Source organism: Cannabis sativa, chromosome 5 (genome assembly GCF_029168945.1).
Source record: "Cannabis sativa cultivar Pink pepper isolate KNU-18-1 chromosome 5, ASM2916894v1, whole genome shotgun sequence".
In the NCBI taxonomy this organism is placed as follows: Eukaryota; Viridiplantae; Streptophyta; class Magnoliopsida; order Rosales; family Cannabaceae; genus Cannabis; species Cannabis sativa.
Window position 1 is genome coordinate 56046125 of NC_083605.1, and position 16118 is coordinate 56062242.

Here is a 16118-nt window from a genome sequence, read left to right on the forward strand (position 1 = left end):
GAAAGGCATCACCTTGTAGCAGTATGTCCCCCGTTCAGTGATGAATGATGTTTTATCTCGGTCGGGAGGGTGCATCATTATTTGATTATACCCTAAGAAGGCGTCCATGAAGCTCATTAGTTCGTGCCCCACGGTGGCGTCAATTATCATATCAATGTGTGGCAGTGGGACACTGTCCTTTGGACAAGCTTTATTTAAGTCAGTGAAATCTACACATACTCTCCACTTTCCATTCTTTTTGGGAACTACCACGGGGTTGGCAAGCCAAGTTGGATATTGTATCTCTTTGATGATATTGTTTTTAAGCATTTTTGCAACTTCATCATTTACTGCCTTGTTTCGATTTGTTCCCATTTTTTGCCTCTTCTATTTGACCGGGATATAGTTCGGGTTTACATTCAATCTGTGAGTAATGACGGTCCGATCTATTCCGGGCATGTCCGAGTGATCCCATGTAAATACTTGGACATATTCCTTTAATAATTCTATGACTCGATTCTTCCGGTCTCCAGTAAGTCCCGTGCCGATATAGGTTGTTTTTGCTGGGTCCGTTGGGTGTATGGGTACTTCCAGCAACTCCTCTACCGCCGGTGATTGTTCTTTCGCCGGGGTCGAGGAGTTGATTAATTGCTATAACTTATTTTTGCTCCTCAAAGATGAGGAATAACGCTCACGGGCCCCCAGCTGGTCCCCTCGAATCTCCCTTACCTCACCCTTGCAGGGGAACTTAATTACTTGATGGTAGGACGACGCGACCGCTTTCATTGCATGAATCCACGGCCTGCCGAGGATGGCATTGTAGGTCGACGGGCAATCGACAATTAAAAATTTAACTAATTTGTTGACTCCGTTCGCGTAGACGGGTAGTTGGACGAAACTTCGAGCAACAGCGCTTTCACCCGAGAATCCTACCAGTGTGACCTGGGTATCCTGGGCTTTTAAGTCTTTGATTTCCATTTCTTTCAGAACCCCAGCAAACAGAATGTTGGCAGAGCTCCCAGTGTCGACAAGCATGCTTTTCATTCGAACATGAGCAACGTCCAGGGTGATGACAAGAGCGTCATCGTGGGGGTGTTCTAATTCAGAGGCTTCCCCTCGGTTAAATGATAAGAGCACGTCAGGGCCATCACTGTCGATTAACGTCATAACCCTTACTGATTGGACCCGTCGGGCATGGGCCATCGAAGCTCGTTCTAAATTCCCGCTCAGGTCTGACCCTCCCGAGATGACATTTACGGTTTTCTTAATGTACGGTGGAGGGGACTGATCCTGGCTTTTGTTACTCCCCCGTTGGATGTGGAGTGCGACGTCCGAAATGAGGAAGTCCCGGAAGAATCCTTCTTTCACCAGACGGTTGACCTCTATCTTCAACTGCCTGCACTCGTAGGTTGCGTGACCGTGCTCTCCGTGAAAAGCACAATATCGCCCCTTATCTCTCTTGACGGGGTTCGTGGTCATTCTTGGGGGCCACTTGGTTTCCTTCAATCCCCGCAGTCGTCTTATCAACTCAGTTAGGGTAATGGTCATCCGTGGTAGCTCCTTTTCTCCCCGCTGGGCGTGCGGCTGCCCCGCCTCACCCATACTCACCATTATTGTCCCTCGGGTGTTCCTTTCGTTGGCCGAGCGGTTGTCAGTTCTATTATGAGGCCGTGCAGCTGGTGTCCGGTTCTTAGATTCGAAGAGGAAAGTATCTCCTGATGTCAAAGTTTCGCGCGACACTTCCTCATTGTGTCGCTTCTCTTCTACTTCATAGGCCACATATCCCCTTGCCATGGTCAGGGCCCTTGTGAGGGACAGGCCAGGTTCCACTATGATCTCCTTCTTTAATTCTGAACCGTGTATCAATCCTTGCATTAGTGCTTTTATCGCCACTGAATCAGTGCATTTCAGGATACTGACGTATTCTTCGCTAAACCTGTTGATAAAATGTTCTAGAGGCTCGTCGAGGTGCTGGTGTATTAACATTAGGTCCGTATCCACCTTGGCGGTCCGCACACTTATCGCAAAATTGGCCTGGAATCTTAGGATGAGATCCTGGTAAGAATTTACGGTGCCGGATGGTAAGTTGTGGAACCAATGTAGAGCGGGTCCTCTCAATCCTTGCGTGAAGGTCTTGCACTTGATCGCCTCCAAGTCCTCTAGTGGGACAGAGACAGTTAACATTTTTTGCTCAAACTGACATACGTATTCCGAGGGGTCTCCTGTCCCGTTATACTCTGGTAATTTAGGGGCCACGTAACGCTGAGGGGCTTCCACGCGCAAGATGTGGTTCCCGAAGGGTGAAAGGGTTAACCACTCCATTCGAGCCCATTCGCTGTGTACTCCCATCTGACTTTTCGCTTCCAATGCTATCAATTTGTTCCACATCATTTCCTGTAGCCTTTCCGTCTCTTTACTCGTCGTTGACGGATTTCCAGCAACTGTTGGATCCATGGTTCGCTTTCGGGGTGTTGTGCGGAGCGCTTCCTCTTCAGTTATCTCTTCTACCTCGTCCCTGGTCCTTCTGGGCTGATCTCGATGGTGAACTGGGGCTTCTTGAATTGCCAAGTTTCCTTTTTCTCCCACTTCTTCATGCATGCATCAGGTATGGTTGCCTGAGAGGTCGTTATTATCAGTGTGATTTTCCTTCTCAATCCCTCCTCCCACCTAGCGATTACCGGTTTCTTCCGCATGCGGTGGTCGTTGGTACCCTTCGAGGACAACCTTCATCTGTCCATTTTCGCTCTCAAGCCTTTGGATATGTTCCTTTTGAAGGGCAATTTCCACTCCCTGGGTTGCCATTTTCCCTTCTTGTTGTTTTAGCCTCTCCAGGATCTCTCGCCATGGTGGGGTTGGGTTCACTGCGTCCTCGCCTGCGTCGCCAGTGTTCGCCGGTGTTCCAAGGATGTTATCTGAGTTATTTTGAAGGGTGAGATCCTCCTGTTCATTTGCCATATCTTTTGTTGATTATCTTACGAAAAGGTTCTTTTACTGAGAAAAAGAAAAACTTTCCCACAGACGGCGCCAATCTGTTTTGGTCGGAAAACAGTCGAGATTTCTTTTTGAGGGTCTTTCTTTCTCTAGTTCCTAATCCCCTTTTCTTTTACGTGATCCTTCTTTATATATCCCCTACGTCTTTTTTGCTTGCATGGGTTATTCATCATTTAACCATTGTCATGTTGACACGTGTTCTTATTCTTTCATTCTGTTTGCCCTCCGCCGCGTGTTTGTATTTTAGTAGATAACTCTCTCGCTACACGTGTTTGTGCCTTTAGTGGGTTTTAGAGTTATTATTCTTCCTAGCTTCGGTGTTGTGTCCGTCGGCATCACATTCCTGAGTTTATTAATTTCATATTTTACGCTTTAATTTTCCCCCCACTTCCGACGGGATCCTTGTCTGTGGGGATCCAAGTTCTCATCCGCCGGAGGCCTTTATTCCATAATTTGTGTTACCTCGGTCCCCTTTTATTGTGTTTTAGTTACTTTCTCCGTAGGCGTTTTCAGGTATTTCCTCCGTCGGAAAGGTATCCGGGTGCCTCTTCTGGTCCTGGTATACTATTTTACTTGTAGTTAATCCTTGATTCGTCGGCTTCTCGTTCCTTCCTGTTTCTTCTTCTATTTCCGTCGGCACTTCCTTTACTCGTTCCCTGTTATTTATCGTTTTCCTCCTTTTTGTCCGTAGTACCCCCTTATGGATTGGCAACCTGGATTGATAGTTTGGTCATATTGAGTCGGGCCTACTTTTATACTCTTGGGCCTTGGTGTATTTATTTTAATAGGCCTTTTCAATGTGGGCCTTTTGGTAGTCCTTTATTTTGTTGGGTCGTTTATTTCCAAGTTCAATTTTCCCCTTCAAACAAACATCATGAGATACAATTTTATGGCACATTTGCTAAACTGTAATTAGAATTAAAATAATAAATGCGAGAAATGAATTGGTTTAAAATAGAAAATAATCAGAAATAATATTTTACTGTGTTGTTTACTATATTGTACAGAAAGAAAATCAAAATTATATTATTTTGTTTATATAACTATAAAATGTAATTGGAATGCTTTAATTTAAGAAAATTATCATTGTTAGAATGTATAATTATTTTTTGTTTATAAATTTATAAAGGACATATTTGTCATTTTTATTTTTAATTAATAAAATTAAAATTAAAAAAAATAAATTAGGAAAGGTCACTACTTTCTCAATTTCTAAAATTTAGTAAACAATTGTATGAGAATCAATACCATATCATTTATTCCTATTCCTATTTCCTTTGTGAGACGTGTTTTTTTTTATTATTATTTTATTTTACTAATATATACAAGCATATAATTATTTAATTTTTTTATTATTTTAGGAAATGATAATTGTTTTAGTTAGTTAATTTTTATATATATTTTTTAAACATCATTTTTTTTATTATATTAAAAAATAATAAATTAAATTTTAAAATTAGCAGATTTATTATAAACAATTTATATAAAACTAAATATAGAATAAAAAATCTTCTTAAAATATAAATGTAAATATATTAAAAAGAAAAATAAAATATTTTTTTTTGAGAAATTTTTAATATTATTATAAATCAACAGTCATTTACAATAATAGAGAAAATAGGATGAGGAATTTCTCCTATCCAAGAGACGTCTTCATCCAACTCTAGAGCGTGGTTAGCTTGCCTACGAGCATGAGTAACAGTAACTTTAGGGAAAGAGGATAAAAGACAACGTACATCAATGATTAGATCATTAAAACATGAGAGGTCATTATGATTAGACTTTTAAGCAGATGAAACTTTTAGCGCGTCTGTTTCCACCATAGTGATTGACATTTGGTTTTGTGTTGCCCAATTCAGACTATGAAAGAGTGCCTTTACTTCCATTTCGTCACTCCGAAAACAACCCTGAACTTTTTTGGAAAATGCAGCCATAACTTCGCCTTTGTAATTACGCACCACTGCACCAATTCCTAATGTCAGACCCCCGAAAGAGTTTCTTTTATGTAATTTTAATAAAAAAGTGTTTCCTTTTTTTTTAATTGAATTTTTTGAATTTGGAAAAATGTGCTCTCCCTTCCCTTTCCGCTCCCCCTCCCCGTCCAATAATCCTTCCTACCAAACAAAAGAATTTAACTCACCTTCTTCTCCACTCCCTCCAAGTCCCAACTCCAAACCTCTCCATCCCTCCATAAATTCTCTCTACCCAATACCAAACATAGGCTAAAACTATATATATATATATATGTAGGAGTTGCTGAAGTTGAACCTTCTATCGTTGCTTCGGCAACTATATATTATAATATACAGTACTTATATCTCTCTCTTCAGTTTCGTAGTTATCTTCTTATTTTTCACCACAGCTAATACTAATAGCTATTCTTCCCTATTGATTTCGTAACTTGCGATTCTCTTCGCTGATCAGAGCAAAGAAATTCTCTCCGGTTATCGTTTCGATTTCCCTTCACCATGGCTTACGAGGATGATCCGTACGTCTTCCTCTTCTTTTCCTTCTAAAAGGATTAGGGTTTCGTTCGATTCAATTCAATTCAACTCATAGTTATTGTTGGTTTCAGGTACCGAGATGAGAATGGCGAGCCACTGATGGACTACGACGACGTGCCTTCCGATACCGATCAATCCCCGGAGCGCAATCAGCACCTCTTAGATGACGATCTCCTTGAGGATGATGATTGGCAAGGCGCGCGAGAGCGGTCACAGACCCCGGTCCATGGCACTGCGTCCGGCTCGAAATCGAAGCCCAGAAAGAGGCTTATTAAGAAAAGCCATTCCACTAGGGAGGATGTTGTGGCCCCGGAATTTATCGATGATGAGGACGGCGATGTTGACGCTTTTGTTGGGGATGGGTCAGATGGAAAGAGGAAGAAGCTTGGTGGGGGTGGGAAGGAGAAAGGACATAAGGGGGAAAAGAAGTTTGGGAACAAAGCTGGGTCGAGTTCGCGGTTGTCGAAGAGGGGATTCTCGGATAAAGCGGCTAGGGATCAGGATGGTGAGGTCAAGGAGCTGTGGGATACTATTGCTGGTGGTGATTCCGAGGTTAAATTTGATTGTTCATTGTTCTTTCTTTTTCTTTTTTCAGGTTTCTGATTTAGTAGTTGCTATTTGGTTTTTTTCTGCGTTAGAATTATGTTAAATCTCTTGTTGTGTCTACTTAAAATTGAATACGGGCAATCTAAATGTTCCTTTCTTTGTTACAATTTAAGTGTGTACTTTGTTTGGTATATGGTGAAATCGAAAAATGTATTTAGTTGGTATACCAATGTAAAATTCATAGGCAATGCTGGCTATGATTCTTTATATGCTGACCTTGTCTCTTCTAGCGTTTGTGGGCAGCTTAAATGGTTATCTGTTACTTTCTTGTTATCTTTTCTTTTGTTAAATAATGTCTCTTAAAGTTTACTCTCTTGAATGGAGTAGGATGATCAAGAAGGTGTCAGAACTATGGATGATGACAACTTTATAGATGATACTGGCGTAGATGCTGCTGACCGGTATGGCAGTGACAATGAGCGACGCTCTCCTCGTTATGCGCCTGAGGTTTGCGTTTTATCCCTCTCCTACATGCATACATCTTCTTAATTACTGTTGCTCAGTGATCGTATTTAGCATCATCATCCCTCTCTCTCATGAAGTTTTGTTCCATCAAAAACAAGAAAAAACTCTTTATCTATTTGGGGTTGGGTTTGTTAAATTCTTAGAATGACATAATAACGAATGTTACTCATTAAATGTCAGTTTTATTTTCAAAAAATGTTTGGTACTGAACTATTGATACTATAGACCTTCAATTGCTTGTTAGGCTACTCTTTTTGTTACTGTATTGCTATAATTGTTTGGTATTTTGCTAGGCAGAAGAGGTTGATGAAGACGAAGAAATTGATCAGCTTTTTAAGATGGGAAAGAAACGAAAGAAAAATGAAAAAAGTCCTGCTGAAATTGCATTGCTAGTTGAGAATGTCATGGCTGAGCTTGAAGTCACAGCTGAAGAGGATGCAGAACTTAACAGACAGGGAAAACCTGCCATTAATAAACTCAAGAAGTTGCCTCTGCTTACTGATGTTCTCTCAAAGTAAGATGTTTAAATTTGATCCTCTGTTAGGTGGACTTGTGTCCATTTCATGTATTTAATGTATATTATGTGTTTTTGGGTGTTCAGGAAACAGCTTCAGCAGGAGTTCTTAGATCACGGAGTGCTAAATTTACTTAGGACCTGGCTTGAACCTCTTCCGGATGGAAGTTTGCCAAATATAAACATTCGTGCTGCAATTTTGAAGATTTTGAATGATGTATGTTTTATTGCCTACCTCCTTAGTTTGAGAAGTTTGGTAATCTGTTGATAGCTTATTAAGTACCTGAAATTTACTTCTTTCATGCAGATTCCAATTGATTTGGAGCAGTATGATAGAAGAGAGCAACTGAAGAAGAGTGGTCTGGGAAAGGTGAGGGGTTTCATTTGACTTGATAATCAATTACACAACTTTGTCAACATGATTTGAAAGAAACAAAGTGAACTTTAATACTTTTCATTTTTGGCAGGTCATTATGTTCTTGTCCAAATCTGATGAAGAAACCACATCAAACAGAAAGCTTGCAAAAGAATTAGTTGATAAATGGGTAAAGTGTTGATCCTGAATAGCTCTCTTTTACTTTAATTTGGACCCGAGCATTCTCTCACAGAATGTTTCTCTATGCAGAGTCGACCAATATTTAATAAAAGTACGAGGTTTGAGGACATGAGAAATGTTGAAGATGAGAGAGTTCCATACCGAAGGCCTATGGTCAAAAAGTACTTCTCCTTCCCTGCATGCATTTATGTAGTTCGTCATTTTCATTTTCATATTAGATTGTTAGAGGGTGCATTTTTTCTTTATTTCTTTTGTTTTCTAATCTATGTATGTGTATTAATCACACAGGCCTGCGAATAACTCAGCGAGAATGGAATCTAGAGATGGTGATCTGGAATTAGATGAATTTTCTAGGTAAGATGACACACCAGTTCTGATCTCAAGACAATCAAATTGAACCTCTAATCTGCTCTAAGCCTTTTATAATTGTTAATATATATTTAATTACAGGGAGCGCAAATCTGGTCAATCATCATCGAGACAACTCACTACAAGGCCGGAAGCAACTCCGATGGATTTCATTGTACGGCCACAGTCTAAGATTGACCCAGATGAAATTAGAGCCCGTGCCAAACAAGGAATACAGGATCAGCGACGGTTGAAGGTTGGTATTCTTCTTAAGTAATTATCAATTGAACTTAAATATGTCAGGTATGTCTCTAGCTTTTTTGAAAGGTAAATAAAAGATGATTTTGCAATAAATATTATCTAGATGGTAAAAGGAAAATGTGTATTTCTTTCAAATTAGTCTAGTTGAACTGTATTTATGGGTAGAAACATTATTTTTCAAGGCCCTAGGCTGTGATGTTGCATTTGCTACCGTGTCTTCTACTTATGCTACTGCGTATCTCTACTCTCTTCTAATTTATTCTTTATGATTTAATCCTTGATACTGCAGATGAATAAAAAGTTGCAGCAGCTAAAGGCACCGAAGAAGAAGCGGCTTCAGGCCACAAAAATTAGTGTGGAGGGTCGCGGTATGGTGAAGTACTTGTAATAATGTGACGTGAGCTTGAATAATTGGAAGAGGGGTCTTGTGGTACTATCTTTCCAAGTTGTACCGAATTGTGATCGTGGGGGCATAAACGAGATTAAATTCTTTCGCTACGAACCGTTTGAAGCAGTGAATGGTGAGAGAATTTAAAGATGTACTGCTGTTGTATGTGTGGCCAAAGCAAAGGAAGAGAATTTCTGTGCCCCAGTTTATGGCCCTTTATAGGCACATTCTGCCTTCCTGTTCCTGGATTGAGTGCTCTGAATAGGATCAATCCAGGTTAATAACGTCCTTGTTAGCTTGGCTATTTTGGGGTTGTGAATTCCCCCTTGTCCTTCTTACTATGTTCAAACTAATACAAATGCGGATTTTTATAATTTATTCATTTCCTAACTGGTTGTTGTATATCATTTGCAAAGAAAATTGAAACAAAAAACCCAATTTGTGAGGATATAAATTTTGTTCTGTATATGTGTATGTTGACATGTTTTCTTAGGTCGTCATTATGGTGGGGTTGATTGGCTATGGTAAACCTCCCTCTTGATCCATTTATTTGTGATTCTATCCTGGAATATATTGGGTATAAGGGTGAGTCGAGGAGAATTAGGATTGTTAATCTAATCTATTCGGTACAATTCAGTTTACATATAACTCAAATCTAATATTGTTATCTCAAAGTTTGCGTACTTGGTGTGACACCCATATGTGGTTTAGTTTAGTTGATACTTGGCATAAACAGAGACCTCTGGGCAGAGCATGCCGGCAGATCCCACATGAGATTAATATCAACAAATTACCTCCAGAAAGCATCTAACCAGACTATTTACCTTAAAAGATTATTTCAATAGAAAAGGACAAATCTCAAAAAGAGCCTGGCGAGGTCGTTAGCGCGTTAGCTAGGTTAAAGGATCCCAGAAAAGTTGGTCAGGACTAAATTTTGTAATTTTTTTTATCTGTGATAAACCTAGCAACATGATAGTCATTCAAATCAGTTTGTATGTGTAAGCCTATATATTTGCTTTTGAATTTAGATGCATATAATAAACACCTATTTATTTCTAGATATATAAATGGATTAGGTTGTTGAATTAAATTTATTTCTAGATATATATGATAGGCCAAATTAGTATTAGGCTTATTTCATTAATAACAATTATTTACTGAAAAATTAAATTCCTCCCTTTTGGGCCTTGTGTGAGAGTTAGGGGCAGTAATAGGTACGGTATACTGAATTTAACCCTTCTTCACATGAACAACGCCAACTATGAAGGTCCATTTACTTTATTTAAATAATTGTGTTAGGCTAATTATATTAGTTTAACCTAATTAAAATTAATTAGCAACATAACTAATTTTGAAATAAATGAAATTAATTTTTCATTAGACTATTTTAAAATTAATTTACAAAAATACATTTAGTTTAAAGAAAGGGTAAATAGCGGCATAAGTACCCAAAATTTTAAGTTTGTAAGTGGCATAATCCCAATGTTTATTTTTAGTGGCATAAGTACCAAATGTTTGTAAAACTGTAAATTTTCTCTAATTTCGTCCGTACAAACCCTGTTATTTTCTTAAATAGGCCACATATAAGGTCTAGATTTTTGATCATTGGGTCTAGACAGAAACATGTAGTATCAGTTACTTCCAAATGTTCCTTTAATAAATTTAAAACGGAGTCTGTACTGACAAAACTGAAGAAAAATTACAGTTTTACAAACATTGGGTACTTATGCCGCTAAAAATAAACATTGAGTTTATGCCGCTTACAAACTTAAAACTTTGGGTACTTATGCCTGTTAGGTTTTATGCCCTAAATAAAACTCCGTTTCAATGTAATCTATTTTATTCAACATCAATAAAGAAACAGAAGTATTTTTTCATTCATTTGTGTATGTTTTGGCTCACTTTATCGATTGCTTGTCTAATTGATTTATAAATTCATCTTAAACCCTTTTCACATACTTGATCATGTTTATTGTGCTGTCATCACATTGGAAAGTAAACATGACTATGTGAATAAAGTTTCCTAGATTTATCGACATGTGGTTTTACTCGATATGATAATCTACAACAAGAGTTTACTTGTATTTGGAGAAATACTATGTTCTTTCCAGAACATTGGTTAAAGTAAAGTCTCGTGCTGGATGCATGGAGTATGCATCGGAAGGGACCGATATTGAACTTTGAATTAGATTTAATTAAAGTTACCGTAAAATCTATTCAAGTCAATATCGCCAAGTTGATCCTAGATCAAATGATCTTAATCCTGTTATGATTAGGCTCAATCTTGAAAGGCTATTCGTGTTCTTTGATTTGTTAGTTAAGCCTACTTTTAGGTCAGGGTGATACGTACATTTTGGGAACACGGTAGTGCAATTGAGTGGGAGCGCTAGCATAAACATGGAATCTATAGCTTCTATCTGGCAAATAGTAAGCAAAGGATGATTTCCTTCGAGCTTGGCCAAACGAAAATAAATGGTGGAGATCTCATTTCACATAAGCTGAAATATCATTTATACGGGGTCAAGTGTTTTAAGGATAAAATACATGGTAGTAAGTGTTACTAATTTAATCCCTTTACTATGTAGATCATTCATATGAGGATCATTGATCAAATTAGGATTATAACAATGGATAACTAATGATGTGTCTATATGGTGGAACATATAGAGCATTCTATATACTGAGAGTGCAATTCTAAGTTCTATGCGTGGATTCAACGAAGAATTAATAAGTTAGTGAATTTTAGTGTTAAATTCTTGATCTACTTATTGGAAGCTCTCGCTTATATGTACCCATGGTCCCCCCACTAGTTGAGATAATATTGCTTGTAAGACTCATGTAATTGGTTTTGATTAATCAATTATAATTCACAAATTAGACTATGTCTATTTGTGAAATTTTCACTAAGTAAGGGCGAAATTATAAAGAAAGAGTAAACAGGGGCATATTTGTTAATTGTGATACTTTGTATGGTGCAATTAATAAATATGATAAATGACAATATTATTTAATAATTATTTATAGTTATTAAATAGTTAGAATTGGCATTTAAATGATTGAATTAGGAAATTGGCATTTTTGAGAAAATCAGATACAAAAGTGGTAAAATTGCAAAATTGCAAAAATCAAGGCCCAGTCCACCTAGCCTAGGGCCGGCCACTTATGTTATCTTTTTTAAATGATTTTTTTTATTATTTTAATGCCATATAATTCAAATCAAACCCTAGAGGAATGCTATAAATAGATAGTGAAGGCTTCAGGAAAATTACACTTTCTGAATCAGAAAAACCTGAGCCTCCACTCTCTTCTCTAGCCGCCACTCTCTCTCTCTTTTCTTCCTCAATATTTCGAACCTCTCTTAGTGATTAGAGTAGTGCCCACACACATCAAGCAATACCTCAATCATAGTGAGGAAGATTGTGAAGAAAGATCAACAAAGAAAGGAGATTCAAGATCAAGGATTCAGAGAAGAAGATCCGTGTTCGCATCTTGATAATACTCGCTACGAAAGGAATCAAGGGTTAGAGATCCGAACGAAGGAGTCATTATAATTCCGCTGCACCCAATGTAAGGTTTCTTAAACTTTATATGTGTTTAATTTATCGTTTTAGAAAGTTCATATTTAGGATGTTAATAAACATACTTGTGAGTAGATCTAAGATCCTGGTAAAATAATATCCAACAATGCCGCTATTTACCCTTAAAGAAAAGATTTTAGATAGAAATTTCTAGTATCTAATTTATATTTTCTAATATTTAATTAAGTAGAAAAATAAATTTAAGTTGAAAATTAATTTTATTAATTAATTTTAAACCAACGTAAATTAAAAAAAATAAAAAATAAAAAATAAAAAATCCTACTTCCAACTATCCAAACTAACCCCGTTGCAGGAGTATGTGTTTTAACTTATGTGTAAGTTTTCAAAACCTATTATTACTTGATTGCAAATAGCCATGGTTACTTTTTGCCGTATCTAATGATCCGATGGCTCCCTTGGTCAAGATAATAATTTGCAATGTGTATAATTTACAATCTTCTTTCATCTCTGTATGACCTAGCAACATGATGGGTGACCCATCCAAAGTGTGCCTGTGTGAGCCTATGTGTTTAATTTTATTATAGATGCATATAGGTTAATGTTGCTAAAATAAATTATCATAATTATTGATAGGATTTATTTAGGCCCATTTAGCTTTTGGGCCTATTCAATTAATAACAGTTGTTCTTATTAAGGTTAAATTCCTCTCTTTTGGGCCTTGTGTGAGAGTTGGGAGCCATAGAAGTGGGTACGACATACTGAACCCAAGACCCCTCACACAAACTACCCCAATTGTGAAGGCCCATTTGCTCGATTTGAATGACTCGTACTAGGGTTAATTACACTAGTTTAACCTAATTAAAATTGAATTAGCAACATAATTAATTTCATTTATTTTGAAATTAATTTAGAAAATCATAGTTTAAAGAATTTAATATTCTAAGCTAAACTATATGTATTTTCTTGTATTTAATTAAATATAGAATTATAACCATCTAGATTCTTTCTGGAACTTATTTTAAATTTTTCATTAAATATTCCTATTTAAGTTGATATTTAGTTATACATAACTAACCAACTTAAATCTGAATATCTTTTGAATTCAAAATTTTAAATTAAGTTGAGGAATTTTAGGAATTGGTTATTAAGATTCTTTAGATATTTTTTAAGTTGATATTTTTCAAATATTAACTTAAAATGGAATATCTTAGATATTTTTAGGTTAATATCTTTTTTGAATATTTAACTTAAAATATCTACAAAATTAAGTGGTTACAACTTAATTTTGAATTTAATTAAATCTGATTTGAAAGATATTTAAGTTGATTTTTTAGATTCTTTCTAAAACAACTTAACAAGATATTTTCAAATTTGTTCCATTTAAAATTCAAATTTTTGGATTTAATTAATAATTGAAAATTAATTAAAGTTGATTTTTTATTTAAATCAATTTTGATTTTTAATTTTTCATTATTATATTATGGAACTTATTCGATATTTATTTGAATTTGTTTTTCAAATTTAAATAATAATTGAAAATTAATTAAAGTTGATTTTAATTAAACCAACTTTAATTTGTAATTTTTCATTATTATAATATCGAATATTATGATTATACAAAATACATATATATATTTTTTTTAAATAATGAGCTTTTAATCAAGAGACATTCGATCTCCATTGTGGGTTTTACACCGTGTTTGTTTTAGTGAGTAATCCTCCCTAATGGAGGAACGTTCATTAGCAATTTCGCACCGTTTAACCTCGCATGATAAGTAGTTTGTAAGTGTTTTGTATGGTATAGATCACCCTAATGGTGGCGACCATACTTGACTTGCAAGTTATGAAACAATGGTGGAAGCTCATAAGATAGAATTGCCTTGACTCTCGCCTAAACGGACAACGCCGAATCTCAAATCTTGATCGAATAAAAGGTTGCTAGAATGTTTATCATTTTAGATGAGCTGACAACTCTATTCAATGAATGATGCTTTGACTCTCGCCTAAACGGGACACTGTGTCAGTTTGTTGAAATACCTTGGAAAATAAACTATGTTAGATTTAGTATTTCTATAACATATGTAATTACTTGTTATTTTCTAAATTGTGTATGAATTTATGAGCCAAAACCTTACTTCTGTTTTATTGATGTGTTGTAGTGTCATTATGAATAACCCACACCCCGATCCTCTCTTAGTTACTATCTTAGCAAAAGAACTCTATAAAGTGTGAAAATGCATCCCGGTAGTTGCATTAACTCGCACTCGTTGATGATGAATCCGAAATTCCAAAAGGCAAATCTACCGGGAATTGATTTATCAAGAGAACAATGGGTCCAACTTATCCTTAATAGTCTTCCTCCGAGTATAATGAATTTGTTATCTCTTATATGATCAACAATTCTAACTCCTCCGACATGGACAAGCTCGAAACGTAATTACGAGCCCATGAACTAACTTGATCGCAATGGGTCCCCCTGGGTTTGCAATCAACAATCGAAGGAAAAGGACTAGGTATGAAGGATCTAGCAAACCGCTTCTTCAAGTACAATTATCGACATAATCTTCTATGTTCGAATTGTAACTGAAAGGGTCATCATGAAGAACGATGTCCCTGTGCTTCTAAACAATTCAAACGAAGGTAATGCTTTTGTCTTTGAATCATGTGTTTTAGAGAACGACAAATCCATCCGGATTGTTGATTCGGGTCTACTAACCATGTATGTTCTTCACTCGCAGCTTGCTTGAAACCCGGGAAAATCTACTTCCAGAGAGTTACAGCCTTAAAGTTGGCAATGGCGAATTAGTATCGGCCAAAGCTGGGAAAAGCCCGCATCAAGTTTCAACAAAGATTTTTAATTTTAGAAAATGTTTTATTTATTCCAAACTTTAGTAGAAACTTGATTAAGGTCTCATGTTTGCAAACACAATCTTATATATTGAATTTTTCGAGTACAAATTGTTCAATTTCTCGTAATGGATTTCAAATATGTGTTGCTATAATGGAACAAGTGGCTTTATGTTTTAAGACCGAGTACTCAAATCTCACTAAATAGTGAACTTTTCAAGTAGCTAGACCTAGAAACCTAAAAAGAAAAGAGATTGATAATGATGATCAAACTTATCTATGGCATTTACGTTTAGGTCATATAGGCTTTGATAGACTCAATAGGCTCACCAAAGACGGTCCATTGAAAAATATCGTCCTAGGTGAACTTCAAGATGCGAGTCCCGCCAAGGAAAAATGACTAAACGTTCTTTCTCTCGCAAAGGGAGAGCGTGCCAAAATCCCTCTGTGGTTAGTGCATTCCGATGTCTCATGACCTTGAATGTCAAAGCCCGAGGTGGTTATGAGTATTTTGTCACTTTCATTGACGATTTCTCTAGATATAGTTTTCTTTACCTAATGCAAAAGAAATCCGAAACGTTTGAAAAGTTTCAAGAATTTCATGCTTTGGCCCAAAACCAATTAGGTAAATCATTAAAGATCTTGCGAACTGATAGGTGGAGAATATATGGATATGCAAAGCTCAAAGATCATTTAATTGAACTTGGAATTGAATCCCAATACACCGCCCCATCTAACTCCACAACAAAATGGAGTTGCGTAAAGAAGAAATCGCACTCTTTTGGAAATGGTTAGGTCTATGCCGAGTTATTCAACTCGTCTACGTCCTTCCGGGGATATGCTATACAGTATGGCAAATGACATTTTAAATGTTGTTCCATCTAAAGCAAATTCCTAAGACACCCGTCGAACTTTGGAATGGTCGAACACCTAGTTTGCGCCATTGCACTCGGGGGTGCCCCCGCTCATGTCTTAAGAAAGAAAGAAGGCAAACTTGAATCACGTACCGAAGTATGCATGTTTGTTGGAAATTCTAAAGAGACTAGGGGTGGACTATTTTATAGTCACAAGGATAATAAAGTGTTTGTTTCTACAAATGCTACTTTCCTTGAAGAGAACT

General features: G+C 36.6%; 2 protein-coding genes across 2 annotated transcripts; one reads left to right on the forward strand and one right to left on the reverse strand.

Annotated features, from left to right (window-relative positions):
* Positions 1-630: 630 nt before the first annotated feature.
* On the reverse strand, positions 631-2577 carry LOC115719887 (uncharacterized). Its single transcript, XM_030649066.2, has one exon. It carries the CDS (start codon positions 2575-2577, stop codon positions 631-633), a length of 1947 nt encoding a protein of 648 aa, XP_030504926.2.
* Positions 2578-5005: 2428 nt separating this feature from the next.
* Positions 5006-9078, forward strand: LOC115715983 (protein IWS1 homolog 1). Its single transcript, XM_030644664.2, has 11 exons — positions 5006-5458; positions 5546-6026; positions 6408-6527; positions 6839-7059; positions 7147-7276; positions 7367-7429; positions 7527-7604; positions 7685-7776; positions 7904-7969; positions 8066-8219; positions 8514-9078. The coding sequence occupies exons 1-11, from the start codon at positions 5439-5441 to the stop codon at positions 8610-8612; spliced, it is 1524 nt and encodes a 507-aa protein (XP_030500524.2). The 5' UTR covers positions 5006-5438; the 3' UTR covers positions 8613-9078.
* The last annotated feature ends 7040 nt before the right edge of the window (positions 9079-16118 follow it).

What these genes read in the sequence shown, in the direction of transcription:
- LOC115719887 (XM_030649066.2), bottom strand. Translation starts at nt 2,577, where the DNA reads ATGCATGAAGAAGTGGGAGAAAAAGGAAACTTGGCAATTCAAGAAGCC.
- LOC115715983 (XM_030644664.2), top strand. Translation starts at nt 5,439, where the DNA reads ATGGCTTACGAGGATGATCC. An exon ending in CTCCTCGTTATGCGCCTGAG is followed by an intron (nt 6,528 to 6,838) that starts GTTTGCGTTTTA and finishes GTATTTTGCTAG; the next exon opens with GCAGAAGAGGTTGATGAAGA. An exon ending in AGAAGAGTGGTCTGGGAAAG is followed by an intron (nt 7,430 to 7,526) that starts GTGAGGGGTTTC and finishes CATTTTTGGCAG; the next exon opens with GTCATTATGTTCTTGTCCAA.